This window comes from Serinus canaria, chromosome 25, assembly GCF_022539315.1.
Source record: "Serinus canaria isolate serCan28SL12 chromosome 25, serCan2020, whole genome shotgun sequence".
NCBI lineage: Eukaryota > Metazoa > Chordata > Aves > Passeriformes > Fringillidae > Serinus > Serinus canaria.
Window position 1 is genome coordinate 11,228,529 of NC_066338.1, and position 13,999 is coordinate 11,242,527.

The window sequence follows — 13,999 nt, forward strand, 5'->3', positions numbered from 1 at the left end:
TGCTGCCCAGCACTGCAGCTGGGAAAAGGAAAAACCCACAAAAGGAGGGGACAAAAACACCAGCAAGAAGGTGGGGGGGGGGGGGGGGAAGCGCTGCCCCCACCGCCACCCAACCCCCTGCACCAAAAACAGGGAACGAGGCTGAGAAGGTGGAAAAAATACACACATCACTTTGTGATCTTTATTCTCTTCAGTAAATCCCCGCTCGGGGCTGCAGCTGAAGGGATCAGGTAGAACTGAAAAATACAAGATCTGGACTGCATAGAAAAAAACCAAAAATAATACCCCCAAAAAAAAAACCAAACCAAACCAAATAAAACCCCACAAAACAAAACAGAAAAAAAAAAAGGAAAAAAAAAGAAAATTAAAAAATCCCCAACCCAAAAGCAGAAGATACTTACAGCGTGCAAGCAGGGCAGGACCTGCACTCTGGGCCCGTGAGGATGGAGGGACGCAGATGGAAAACATAAAATACCAGGGGGGACCCCTCGGTGGGGTGGGGGAGAAATGAGAGAACTAGAGGACAGCATGGGGTTTTTGTTTTTATATACAAGACACATTTATCCATTAAATTTAGAACACGGTACAAAAAAAACACTTCAACTAATTAATCTTACAATGCTGCTCATATCAATTACTGGTCTTAATCCTAATAATAAGGGGGTTTGCTGTAGGCGACTCGCAGCTTCCACTCCTTTGGATCTGAGAGATTCTGGGGCAGCTGGATGGGAGAGGGGATAGAAAGGAGTAAAAACCAAAAAAGGCCCCTACGGCAAACGATTCAGATCTGAATGCGGAGAGAGAGAGAAAAAAAAAAAGGGAAAAAAAAGAAAAAATACAAATTCTATATTACATACAACAGGAAAGTGGCTGAAGACAGACAACGCAGAGGTGCCTGCGGCCTGCCCTGCGGGGCCCTGCTGGGGCTGGGGGCCCGGGCGCTCCCCGCCGCAGGGCTCTCTCCTCCCTGGGGTCCTTCCTCATCATCGGGGGCACTGGGGTTCTCTTCCGGAAGCGAGTGGTGCTGAGGGCCCGGCCTCAGTTGGCGCCCCAGCTGTAGCTGTTGTAGGCAGACTTGTTGGCCTGGGATTTCTGGGGGATGGAGCTGCCTTGGCTGCGCTGCCCGGAGCCGCTCTGCGGGAAAGGGCAGAGGAGAGGGTGGTGAGTACAGGGGAAGCAGCTCCAGCCTGCCCTATGGGCTAACACTGGCTCACCTAGGCCCCTGGCCAGGTGCTCTGGGCAGCTGCCAATGCACCTGGGCCCAGCTCAGCTCCCTGGCACTGGGGCAGCCTCCAGCACCTTGCAGCTGTGCCCCAGCCCCTCCCTCGGCTGGACACCTTGCTCCAGGCCAGCAGCACACAGGGCTGTGGGCAGCAGGGAGAGAGGAGACGGGGAAGGGTCGGTGTGGCTTGTGTCTGCACGCTGCTGTGTGTGTCTGTGTGTGTGTGCACATACTTCCTGAGAGCCTCTCTCCTCGCCTCACAGGGCCATGGGGGAGAAGGAAGGGGCTACGTGATCCTGGGGAGCCTTAGAGGTGAGGGCAGAGCCCATAGCAAGTGCAATGCATTTTCAGAGAGTTCATTACCTGATCTTCCTGCTGGCGTTGGCAGCACAGTATCATCTGCAAATATGGAAGCTGTTGCAGTACCAGGATATGTAAAATAAAGGGACAAACTATGACAATAGAAATCCACGGTTAGACCTGAAAGCTCCTGCAGGGTCATGGCTATGGCAAGGAACCCCTTTGGATCTGGCCTGCGGAGCTGCCCCTCTGAGGATGGGGGAGGTTGGGGTGCCCCAGATGTGCCTGCATGAGGGGGCACTACCTGGCAGCAGGGGGGTTGTGCTGAGTACCCACCCTGGCAGAGCACACCCCAGGCCTTCCTTCTCACCTCATCATCCTCCTACCGGCCCTGTGTGTATGTGCAGGTGTGAGCATGTGCCTGTCGCTGCATGTGTCTGCCGCACAACATGAGGGAAGGAGGGACAGAGGGACCAGGGAAGTCAAGGGGGAGCAAGAGCCCTAGGAGATAGCCCAGCAAGGGGCTGAGGTGCCAGGGGCACTGCTCACCTGCCCATCCTGCTGCAGGTGGTGGTGGAGGATCTGCGAGTGAGGCTGCTGATGCGGGGTCAGGATGTGCATGAAGGGGGTGGGGGGGTACGCCGCTGCCGTCGCGGGGTTGATGGGGCCGCCGCTGCCCAGCGCCGAAGGCAGGTTGAAGGAGGCTGCTGGGGTTCCAGTGTGAAATCCCTGCTTCTCGAAGGATTGCTAAGGAGGAGATGCCAACGGCAGAATAAGGGCACAGAGCCAGGCTGGCAGCGTGCCCCTCCCTATCTCTACACATCACAGGCCCACACTCAGCCTGTGGTACAGAGAACAGATAAGAGTCTCTTCCCATGGCTCTTTCTGGGCTTGGAATTGCTGTGAGCTGGGAAAGGTCAAGCATTTCCTTCTCCCTGGCTGTCTGATCCAAGGGGAAGAGACCTCATTGCCCAGAGAGGCTGTCTCAAAGCTTGGCTTCTCCTCCCCAGCAATGCAGGAAGCACACAGACACTGACCTGAGTTTTGGAGTAGACAGAGCCCGAGATGTCTGGCACGCCTGTATTACTGGATGTCACGGATACACCTGGGGAGAAGGGAGAGGTGGGTGTTAGGCAGCAGCCAATGGGTCAGTAGGAGCTGCTTGCTGCTAACACCAGCAGCACCAGGTGGAGAGCTCCAGTGGTCAGAGAAGATCTGCAGACAGACTGCCCTCAGCAGCGAGGCCCTGGCATGATCACATGCGAATCACCCATATAAGTTATTTTGCTCTGGACACACACAGTTTCAAAATGCCCCCAGAAACCAGCTGAAGGGCTGGCTGCCACCCAGAGAAACACATGGGAAACAGCAGGTCTGAGGAGAGCTGGAGAACACAATGGACAGCCAGGGAAACCCACAGCATGTGGCACAGCAGCAAAAACAGCCCAAAAGCTCCTCTGGTGTAAAACAGGCAATTGCATGTAAAGGCAACTCAGCTGTAGGCTGGGATGACTGGTGCAGTGACTGACAACACAAGCTCCATGGGGTGTTGGCTGTCCATAAAATAGGGTGACCCAGAGGACACCTAGCCATCATTTAATGCCTGGAAAAAGTGCTGAAATGAAAGCAGTTTGAAGGACTCAGCACCAGGTGACCTGGTACAAAACTGAAACACTTTCTCAAAGAGAAAATACTATCTTGAAGGGCTCTAATGCAGTGAAAAAAGTGACAATAGGAACTTAAAGACTGGTAGAGGGAGCCAAATGCAGCCCTGTGTAAGTCAGTCAGACACCAACCAAGTACCAAGACAGGCAGCAGGTTCATGACCTTCCTGCATCTTTGAATCAAGGACACTTCCCTAGAAAGTGTCTGCCAAACACTGGTGGGAAACAAATTCAAATCCAGAACAACTGCTCTTCTGGTAATCACATACAGGGAGATAATAAACCAACAAACCAAACCACTGAGCCGCTGAAGCTTCTGATAGTAGCCCAAGTTCCAGGCAGCTGATTGTGAGGCACAGAGGAGGGCATGAAGTCATCTGTAACCCCCAAACCTGCTCCAGACCTGGATGCAGAACAATCCTGGGCCTTTCTAAGGATAATCAATCTCCTTGGGAGCGGCAGGCCTGGAATTTTTCTCTATTACTGCTGTAAGACAGCAGTCCCTATCACAGCCAGTAAGACTGGGAGCAAGCCCTGCTGCTGTGGGAAGTGCTCTTGTGGGTCTCTTACCAGTGCTGTACCCATGAGAGCCATAGCCACTGGGCTGCTGGAAAGGGGTTGCTGATGCATTGACGCTGACATTCACACCATGCTGCTTGGAAGAGGTAGGAGCAACCTACAAAACAGAGAGAACCAGAGTGAGAAGAGGCTTTGCTGTGCCACCCTCCTGCCCAAATGGCACACCTTATGTCTGGGGAACTCACAGGGAACACGGCGGGCCCGTACTGGAAGGTGCTGGGGAGCCCTGGTACCCCTGTGTAGTATGGCAGACTGGTGTAACTGTAGCCAGGAGGCAGCGCAGGGTTCAGGAACGTCTGCTGCGTGGTGTGGTGGGTCTGCGTCTGGCTCTGCTGAGGCTGAGCCAGAGTTGTTGCAGGAGCAGGGGAAGAGGCATCACCACGGCCAAATTTTGTTAAATCACCTGAAATAGAGGAGTGAGAGTGAAGAACTGATGTTAGATCCTGGCCCGTTTCCACTCAGCCCAAAGGTGATCCAGTCTTTTGATAAACAGTGACTTCAGTCACCCCCCCCCCCCCACCTCCTGCCAGTGCCAAGGACTGTGGTCCTCAGACTTTTGCACACTGATAAGGTGAAGCTATTAATTACTCCTTGGCCCTAACAGGACTACAGAGGCAAAGGGAAGCCACAGTAGCAAAGCCCACAATCTGACACTGAATAAACCTACTAGCAGAGCCTGATGCCAGAGCTGTCCCTCTCCATGCACCACCAGCAGGACTGAACACAACCCAGATCCTTGCCTGGGCTGTGCAGGGCTTGGCTGTAGGGCTGGGGGAAGCTCCCTGTTCTGATCTTGACGAGCACTCCCCTGGCTCATCCATGCAAACACTCTCCTATTCAGAGCTCTGAGCTTTCAGCATCAGCTGGGCAAAAGCACTTCCACACAAACCAGCTCCTGCCAAAGCTGAGAAGTGGTGCCAGAAAAAGAGTGAACCTCCAAGTGCAACAATTCCTACAGTATGTGAAAGCTCAGCAGAGCAGAGTCACTGCCTAGTGCAGACGGGCAGTGCATTAACACACCTACCAAGGTCAGTGTGGGGTCATACACCCACTGGGTGCTTGGCTTGAGTTTGACAGGTCCCAAATTTCTCACCTGCTTTCTCCATCAGACTGTCTCATAAAAAAAAAAAGTTAATTTCTCCATATTTTGTGTTTCTTTCTTTTTTTACTCTCAGTGCTTGAGAAGCACTGCTTACCACCTGCCTCACAACCACCTGGAAAGGAGTCCCTGAGTTGTAGGCCCTGAAGAATCTTCCAGCCCTTCCTCACTCCCTTTCTAACTGCCCCATTAAGTCCTACTTTCCACACCCCTTCCCAGTATCAGGCCTTGACACAACCAGATGCTCAAAGGGAAAGAAAGAATTTAGCTGTGAGAAGCATGCTCCAAACCAAAAGCAGTGCAGAAGGCACAGTGCAGGTGCAGAGGTAGCTCCAGTGGACCAAGCCACAGGACACTAGCAGATGCAGCACAAACCCTGATGGGATGAGAATCAGAGCAGTCTTTTTCCCTACCAGAGTATGGATTGCTGCTCAGGCTGCCATCTCTTCCAGTCAGTGGTGTGGTGGGTGTAGGGAATGGGATGCTGTAGTAATCCTGATGAATGAAAACAGAAGACATTTTATCAGCTCTGTCCAAAGTGCAAAGCAGTATATTTGGGAGAGAGGAATTTCTATACGGTAGCTGCAAAATATGTCTGAGAATTGCAGTCCAACCAGCCACATCAGGCTGATCATAACCTACATCAGCCCCAGGTTTTTGTAGCATATACCATCCCCCTTACCTGGCTATTAGAAGAACCAGATAAGGTCTACTGGTATGCAGCTCTTTAACTGGCTGGACTTTCCCCCCCTCTTCACAATAAAATGGACATGTCCTGTTGCTAAATAAAGCCCATTCTCATCAGGTATTTAGTCACTGGCTCTGTCATGGATCAGAGGTGAAACTCTATAATAGCCCTGCTGTTGTAACTCGTGCTCCTTGGCTCCACGAGGAACACTGCTGCATGAGCAGCTCGTGCTGGCAACTCCCCACGTGAAAGGAGCAACTGATTAACCCCTCACTGCTGCTACAGAGGTGCATCCACTCAGCACCTCATTTTGCCAGCTCCTCAGCTGACTTGTCTCTACCCAAGCAGCACCAGTGGAAGTGGCATGTCCTTGTCATTCTGCAGTACTCACCAACGGGAATCTCGTCTGGAGCATTTGCAAGTCATCATATCCATACACCTGTGGCTAGAAAAAGAGTCAGAGATGACACTGGGGACATGGACGACAGAAGGACTCCCAATTTTAGATTAAACATTTAGAAAAACACAAGAGAAAGCCAGAAGTAGCCAGTCAGCAGCCACATGAGCCACCAGGTGCAGGCAGCCAGAGCCTTGACACAGGCTGTTGCTACCACAAGTTCCTGTGAGTTGCTCAAAGGAAAGTGCTCCAGACCATAAAGCCACTCAAAAGTTTTTCTCTGGAAATCATCCCAAAACTGAAACCCATCCTCACCTTTAGGAGAGGATGTGACAACACACCCCTAGACTTTGTGGCTGTTGCTACCCTTGCCCTGACTGCCCTTTGTCACACCGTATTTCTAACACAGCTCTGTGCTTCCATACACTGTCCTCTGCCCAAGGGCTCTTAAAAGGCTGGAGAGGCTGCAGAGAACAGGCATGTAGACTCTGCCCTGGGGTGATCACAACACACATTTACCCTCATGAGCACATGGAAAACATGGAAAAAACAGCAGGTCCAAACTCTGCCTGTCCAAGGCAGTCCTGCTGGGCTATGTCACAGTTTTTAGTTTCCCCACTATGCTACATCCCTCCCTGCTGCACAGGGAGCTGGGACACCACTGCAAAGTTCCACTCACCGGGTAGGCATGTAGCAACCCTGGAGCCATGATGTATGGATTAGGCAACAACGGTGGGACTCCAGGAGGGAGATTGGGAGGGGCTTTTCCTGAAAGAGGAGGAGAAAGGAAAAGTTCCACAGTGAAGCAAACAGCAGAAGCCTGCTCTCTTAGCCCTCACACCCTTCTCTGGTCCAGCAGTAGCCAGGACAGTACCTGATGTGGTTGCAACAGAGCTACGAGTCGAGGCCGTCACTGTGGAGTTGCTGCTGAGGCTGAGGCCCAGGCTGCTGACACTGCTGAGGCTGGATGAAACGCTGACAACTGGTGGGGCAGCTGACACCGTGCTGGAGGAGGTGGAGAAAGTACTGGCAGAAGAATGGAGGCTTGCTTCACTCTCCACGCTTGTGTGCTAGGGAAGGAAGGGAGGAGAGTCAGGGGATCAGGCAGATGGAACCAAGTGCACAGGTACCGCTGAACATCATGCACCCCTGTCTGCATCTGGATGTTTCTGCAGTGAGCCTGGCTTAAGTCCTAAGTCCTGACAGCAGCCAATCCCTAATGCTTACAAACCTCTCTCATGTTTCCATCCCAACACATCTGTCTGAGAAGCAGAGCAGGGCTTGACACCACATTTGCAGCAGGGTGATTTATTCTGCTGCAAAAGCCAATACCCAGGAACCGTACTGTGAAAGCTCCAGAAGTAGAGATATTTGGTACCACTGCATCAGCTACCAGTTTGCTCTGACATGTGGCTGTGACTCTGCAGCACCTTCAGGGGCTACTACAGGCCCAAAAGAAGGTACTGCTCAGTCAGAAACACGTGTGTCAACAGCCTTGAGCCACAGGTGTACAGATAGTGTTTGACATGTCATCTCTCTCCACAACATCCAGACTCCAGCAGGACAGCCAGCAGCCTGGCCGCTCCTACCACAACTGCAGCCCCAAGGTCAGGCACCCCAGCAGACTGCCCCAAGCTGAGCAGAAACGGGGCACACAGTGAGAGATCATACCCAGACTCACCAGAAGGGTTGAAGTTGATGTTCGCCCAGAGGATGTGGATGAGGACAGACTGTTCTGCTGGGTGGGTAACGCACTGACAGGAAGAGAAATAAAACGTTGTCAGACCAAGGTGAGAAAGTCAACATCAGTAGCACCATCCCATTTCCCATCTGCTTGAATGGGATGAGTCATCTTAGTCTTCCTCACTGCATGAGACAGACTCTGATGTCTGCTACAGATTCCTACTTCTAGTTCTGCTTCTTCAGAAATCCACCCCCCACTCCCTCACCTGCTGAGCTGGGCAGTGGTTGTACTGGGGAGCTCCTCGCTGTGGCTCAGGCTGCTCAGAGCTGTTGAGTGTTGACTGGCTGTTGTCAGCAAGGACGATGCAGACACCCCATCGTTGAGAGGGGCAATACTGGGAGCAGAGGGGGAGTCAGATTTCACGGCAGGGCCCGTAGCACCTGAGAACAAAAGCTTTGTGTTAAGGGCAGCTACTGGCAACTTCCAGAGGGTAACACAAGGGCAAGGATCAGCAAGTTCTCAGCTAGAGGAGCTGGGAGATTTGGGGCTTCCCCCAGTGCTGCCAAATAGTTATATACTTATGACTGATTTCTATGTCATACTTTACCCCATCACTACCACTGGCTCTGCAAAGAGCTTCAAGACCTACAGATGAAGTGCTTTCCACACACAAAGCAGAGTAAGTTATTGTCATAGGTGACCCTTCAAGGATTTCAAGGATCAGCACAAAGCTGAATGTTTTGAGGCAAACAAATAATCTGAATGGCAGGAATTAGACCAGTAAGGAAAGGACTTGCTATTAGCACAAATAAAGCTTCTCATTCAAAGCAGAGAACACGAGCACAAGAGATACAGGACACCCAGGACACTGTACTGGCAAGACTCTTACCTTCAACAGCCTGTGTAGTTTGTAATGGCGTGGGTTGTACAGAACTGAAACCATTCTGAGGAAGAAGAGAAAAAAGAAGTACTGGGCATTATAGCTACACATTTCCAGAGGCAGAGCTAGTGTCACCTCTCTCTCACACTCCCTTGCACAGTTATGAAAAGGTCCTGCTACCAGCATGTGTCAGCAGACTGCATTTGGGTCAGTCCCAAGGTCTAGCCCCATGTCAGCATGGTCCCCAAGTGTATATGAGAGAAATCAGTGCAAGAAGTTTCTCTGCTGCTGGTAGTTAGACTGGCTCAACACTCTCAATCCAAGTTCATTAGCCAAACCTGACATTATTGAACTGGTTTGCAGCATGCAAGGACCAAATCCATAACACAAAACAAAATTCTTTGTCTGCATGTCTCTCTAGCAGGGTAACTGTACATGCCTGGCAATCACCTTGACTGCTGTTAACCCCAGTGGTCCAGGCACAAAACACAGCAGCCACAAGAGAGCTCTCATTAGAGCCCACAGCCACACAGTGAGGCTGAAAGATCACAGAACCCTTTGATAAGCCATTCAGCTTTTCCCAAGACACTTCACACGTGAGGCTCACTCAGCACAATGGGTGAGCAAAGCTGTTCTCTTACCTTAGCCTGGGTCAGATCTTTCTGGGGCGAAGAGGAGATAGAATTTGGGTATCGCCTCGTCTGGGTGGATCTCTGTTCGTACAGTGGTCCCTGAGCGCTGTTCTGGGAGGTAAATGTTGCTGTCTGTATTGTGCCACTCTGGTAACCAGACTCCTGGCTTTGATTGGACGAAATTGTGGATGAAGATTCACTACAAAAGGAAAAAAAAAAAAAAGTGTTCTTCCATTTTCCTCTGAAACAGCCCTGCTGCAAGCTGCTGGCCCAGACTGGGCTCTTCACTTCAAATACTCAAGATAAAAAGCCCCAAGCATCAGTATAAAGGTACCACATGAAGCAGCCAAACCAAGAAACATGCCCAGAAAGCAGGGCTAGCACAGCCATAGACATCCAGCTGCAGCCTTGCCTCACACACTGCTGTGCCTTAGGCAACACTTCATAAGCTGCCACCACTCAGGTCAGCTGGTGGTGGCAACAGCAGACAGACACACCATTACTGAAGATACTCCTACCCCACTGTGTCTCAGTTTGCCAAGGCAAAAAGAAGGACAAAGCACTCAGAATCTGTTCACTAGAGACACGAAGCAGTTGTGCTGGGGATTCCCCAACGGTGTTTTCAACAACACAGTTTAAGGGTAGCAGAAAAACTGTTTTCTGTGCAAGTACCGCAGGCCAAAGAGCCACAGAGCTGCCTGATGAGTCTGCTGGCAACTTGTGCTTTGCTGTTGCATACATTGTCCCCCCTTTGTGACCAAAGCACAGTCAGAAAGGGTCTACTAGTATGCATGACAACTCAAGTCCACAGCATCAGGCAACTTCCCGAGCTGCCTGCTTGGATTCACAGGCTCCTGGTCCTCACCTGGCCGAGCTGGTGTAGAGGCTGCTCTGAGACTGGCTAACAGCGGTGCTGGTTGTGGGCGTTGATTCATACTCAGCAAGAACAGGCTCTGAACCAAACTGTAACGCCCCAAACTGCAGGTTTAGCCCTGAGATATCTGAAGAGCCAGGCATTTCCACTGCAAGGGCAGGAATCTGCAAGGGAGGAACAATACAACGGGTCAATCATTCCCAGGGATTAGCCCAGAGAATGACTTTATTACCCTCGTTTCTCTGCACACAATGGCAGTTATAGGCTTGCAGCCCCTGAATTACACTGTAATGTAATTCAGGCAGGCACACAATTCCATCACCCCCACACACACTCAGTGCTGACAACAGGAAGGGCAAGCCCAGACCTTCCCTTGGCCAGCCCAAATGGCTGTTTCTGCAGCTCTAACACAACTCAATTGTCTCCTTCCCCACCACTGGTCTGCACCTTTGATGTTAACGATGCTTTTTTCTTTTGCTGCTTGAGCTTCTGCTGTGCTGGTTGGGGACTTGAGGACTGGTTGTCCGAGGAGCCTGGAGACATCTGGGGAACTGGATTGGTTTTGCTGGGCAGAGGTGAGGATGGAGGTGCCGGTGTGGTTGTGGAGGCAGTCACCACAGGCTGCTTCTCCTGCATGAACACTTCTATCATGGTTGAAGTTGATGTGAAGCCCTGACGCTTGGTGAAGGGACTATGCACAGAAGAGTCTGTTGGGTTCTTGAGATCTATGGGACAAGACAGAGGTGAGTTAGCAGGGTTTGTTTCCTTTAAAAAAAAAATCAAATTCTGACACCAAGAAAAAGAAATCCTTTTCCTCTATGTTTCATCCTGAAGCTTGTTAGAGAGCAGAGAACTTAAGCACCTCTGCTCCCAGCCTCACACTCTCATGACCATCAATGCCAAGCCTTTTTAAGCCCTTCTTCCCTCAGTTGGTTCCACCATCCCTACAGGACAAAGCCAGCTTGCACGGCAGAAGTCCTCCATTCTCCAAGAAAAGCTGGGCTCCAGAGTCCCTCGTGTGGAGACACTGCATATCAGAGTCCTGCAGGCCACTTCCTTCCCATCTCTGTTAACAGTCCTGCATTCCATTGCCACACCCTTCTCCTGCGGGGACTAGGTATCTCCAAGCAACATCACTGCTTGGGGCTGCCTACCCTCAGGTTTTTGTACCACCTTCCTCCTCTGACTAAGCCTTTCCACAGTTTATTCAAAATCAACTCCTATTCGCTGTGACTCTCTTCTGAGGCTTCTTGTCTGAGAAGATCAGAAGCTGCCAACACTGACTGTCACTAGGACAAGGCTCAATTTTTCATCAGCTTAGATTTGAACCAGAGCCATTTCCCTATAAAAAGCACAAGCTGAAGGAAATTACACTAGTGAAACACTCAACCACAGCAAAACTCAGCTTCTCATCTGAAAAGAGCCTCTCAAATCCCTGTTTATTCCCTCATGCCAGCCCAGGGATAGAGTTACTTCTTGGCATTTAACAGCAAAGCCCCTTAAAATTCCCTTAAAAGATAACAGGAGTTCAGCAGGAAGAAGAGACTGACAAGAGCTCATATTTGGGAGCTATTCTCCAGAGATGCTCTTTCAGAACTTTTTCTGGCACAGCTTTACACCAGAAGTAGTTCTGCACACTCTGAGAGGCTCAGGAACAAACAGGGAGAGACTCACACACACTATTACATTTTAGTCTCACCCACAGCTCTCTTTAATTTTTACAGCTCAGCTAAACTGGTTGTGAACTTGTGAACAGATCCTCTGCCTGAATCCCTCCCAGCATGCCCCTGCAGTTCTGGGGGAACACATTCCCTCCCCTCTGGGAGCTGCTGCTCCTCCTTACCGTACTGCACCAGAGACGAAGTCTGTGTGGTGGATGCCATGTCCCAGGAAGCAGCAGTGGTGTTCCCAGCAGGCTGGGTGTGCTGAGCTGCCAGCTGAGCCAGTGCCTGGGCTGTCTTGAACTGTTCCAGGAACTGTGACCCTGTGGTACTGCTGCCTTTGGCCTCCCCAACATCTCCAAACCCTTTCCCCAACATGCTCACCTGCAATTACAGCAAGGAGAAGAAGTCAATGTCTGCCATGGCTTGGAACTTGGCTCAGAGGACAGGCACATCTCTGAACATCATCCCAAATGCACTGTACCCTGCTGCTTCTCACTGGTGCCTCACTCAACACTCTGGAGCTCCAAATGCACACACACTGCTGGCAGGAAGGGCTCCTGTTTCTTTCCCAGCCTTCACCATGTGTGAACACAGACATGCTCATCCCTTGCCCAACCCATGCCATGGTATGGTGTCACAGGGGGTTACAAAGGAAGTTAACAGACAGGACTTTAAAAAACATATTCAATTATTCTCATGCATTCAGTTGCACTAAAAGAAAACCATCAGGAGATCTTGGCTGTATAGTTAATATGGTTGTGAAAATCTTTCCTCAACTATCTCACCATTAAGTAAACAATTTTTATTTCTTTTTGCTTTAGTTACACAAAGCAGCATCAGCCCAAGCCTATGAAGATCCCTAACTCTGACTCAATGTCGCCTTCCTTCTCCTGTCAGTGGGTGCCAGCATTCCATCCCACACCAGTCCCCAACCAGCTCTGTTTCTCAAACTGTTGGAATTGCAAGCCCTGGACCAAAAGAGCTTTTCCTTTCCTTTAAGCAGGAATGAAGCATGTGTTGCAAATCTGACAAGGGCAGCAGGGGAGGAATTATCACAATTATTTCAAATTGAGCAATGAACTTCAGGCCACTGCTTTTAAAGCAGACTAGCAAATTATTTCACTCTACCAGCCCCAAGCAGCGAGCATCAGGACTGTATTTCCTATATTACCCAAACAGACACAACAACAGGGCATAAAAGCAACCTCAGCCAAACACCCACTGGCAGAGACCAGCACTTCCTTACCATGCTGTGGTGAGAGAAGGAGTTTCCAGAGGCAGGCTGGGATAGAGCACTCTGTTTAGAATTGCTGAACACCAGTGGCTGTGCCAGGGAAGGAGTCTGGGATGACTCCAGGTTTGCTGACTCATTCTCCATAGAAGAGGGTGTCTTTCCTAGCAGGACTGCGAGATCAATTCTGGGTAGACAAAAACCCACTGAGGTTACCAAAGCTCCCACTTCCATGAGAACAGCATTCCCCCTCGAGCCTCACAGCTTTTACTTTACAAATTGAAGGAATCTAAAGAGTACAACTTCCAGCAGCAGCCTCAAAAAGACAGACTGACCAAGCAAGACCCTGCATGACCTTTGATTTTAAATAATTTTAAAATTACATTAATTTAACACAGCAAAATGCCCCCAAATCTGAAGAACCAGCAACAGAGCCTAGGAAAATTCTAAGCCAGGATTAGGACCCAATAACTCCTAAGTCAACTCTTCCATTTAAATCCACCCCACCTCATTCAGAGATGCTGCATTTTAGCTAGCTAGAAAGGTTTAGCCGAAGATGGCAAATTGCTCCAAGACTCATGTGCCACTTTTCCCAGGTAAACAGCATCACCATGGGCTCTCACCTTTGTCCAGCTGTGATTGTCACGTTCTCAGCAGGCAGAGGCACTGAAGACACATTGGAGGCTGTGAAGATCTTTGTCTCTGACAGCTGAAAGATAAAAAAGGAAAAAAGAATCCAAAAGTGAGAACAGCACCTCATAACAGTCCCTAGGACATAAAGCACATGAATGTTTGGGACAAAGAGCCACAGAAAAACTCAAAATTCAAGTTCTTAGACTGAAACATCTCTATCTAGCATTTGGCTCCCATCAGAGTCAGCTTCTATTTCATTTGTTTCTCTCAGGCAAGTGCACAAATCATCTGCCAGTGGGAAAAAAAAAAGCCTCTCAAACGCTTCTACAAATTTCCCATAGTCCATAAATCCCCTAGGGCTGCCCTAGGACTCTGGGCTGTTGCTCTGAGTCAATGGCATGCAGCACAGACCTGCAAAAGCCCCAGCACAGGAAGTGTAGGCACTGGTAGCA

General features: G+C 50.3%; 1 protein-coding gene and 1 non-coding gene across 11 annotated transcripts in view; both read right to left on the minus strand.

The window, feature by feature from the left end:
- Positions 1-529: 529 nt before the first annotated feature.
- UBAP2L (ubiquitin associated protein 2 like) overlaps positions 530-13,999 on the minus strand; it is a 29,640-nt gene continuing 16,170 nt past the window's right edge. For 4 of the 10 annotated variants that reach the window (XM_050984674.1, XM_050984679.1, XM_050984676.1 and 1 more), the window contains 19 exons: positions 13,538-13,623; positions 12,930-13,101; positions 11,863-12,064; positions 10,467-10,744; positions 10,011-10,183; positions 9,155-9,344; positions 8,523-8,577; positions 7,899-8,073; positions 7,631-7,703; positions 6,824-7,019; positions 6,629-6,717; positions 5,944-5,997; positions 5,278-5,359; positions 3,951-4,168; positions 3,757-3,862; positions 2,560-2,627; positions 2,072-2,269; positions 1,586-1,636; positions 530-1,134 (listed from right to left, as the gene is read on the minus strand). In XM_050984674.1, coding sequence (XP_050840631.1) covers positions 1,039-1,134; positions 1,586-1,636; positions 2,072-2,269; positions 2,560-2,627; positions 3,757-3,862; positions 3,951-4,168; positions 5,278-5,359; positions 5,944-5,997; positions 6,629-6,717; positions 6,824-7,019; positions 7,631-7,703; positions 7,899-8,073; positions 8,523-8,577; positions 9,155-9,344; positions 10,011-10,183; positions 10,467-10,744; positions 11,863-12,064; positions 12,930-13,101; positions 13,538-13,623 — 2,562 coding nt within the window. In that variant the 3' untranslated portion in view covers positions 530-1,038. The remainder of the gene's footprint in view (positions 1,135-1,585; positions 1,637-2,071; positions 2,270-2,559; positions 2,628-3,756; positions 3,863-3,950; positions 4,169-5,277; positions 5,360-5,943; positions 5,998-6,628; positions 6,718-6,823; positions 7,020-7,630; positions 7,704-7,898; positions 8,074-8,522; positions 8,578-9,154; positions 9,345-10,010; positions 10,184-10,466; positions 10,745-11,862; positions 12,065-12,929; positions 13,102-13,537; positions 13,624-13,999) is intronic. The other 6 variants (XM_050984677.1, XM_050984680.1, XM_050984678.1 and 3 more) reach the window with 4 other exon arrangements.
- LOC115484714 (small nucleolar RNA SNORA58) lies at positions 5,454-5,587 on the minus strand. Its single transcript, XR_003945422.1, has one exon. It is a non-coding gene; the product is annotated as a small nucleolar RNA SNORA58 (small nucleolar RNA).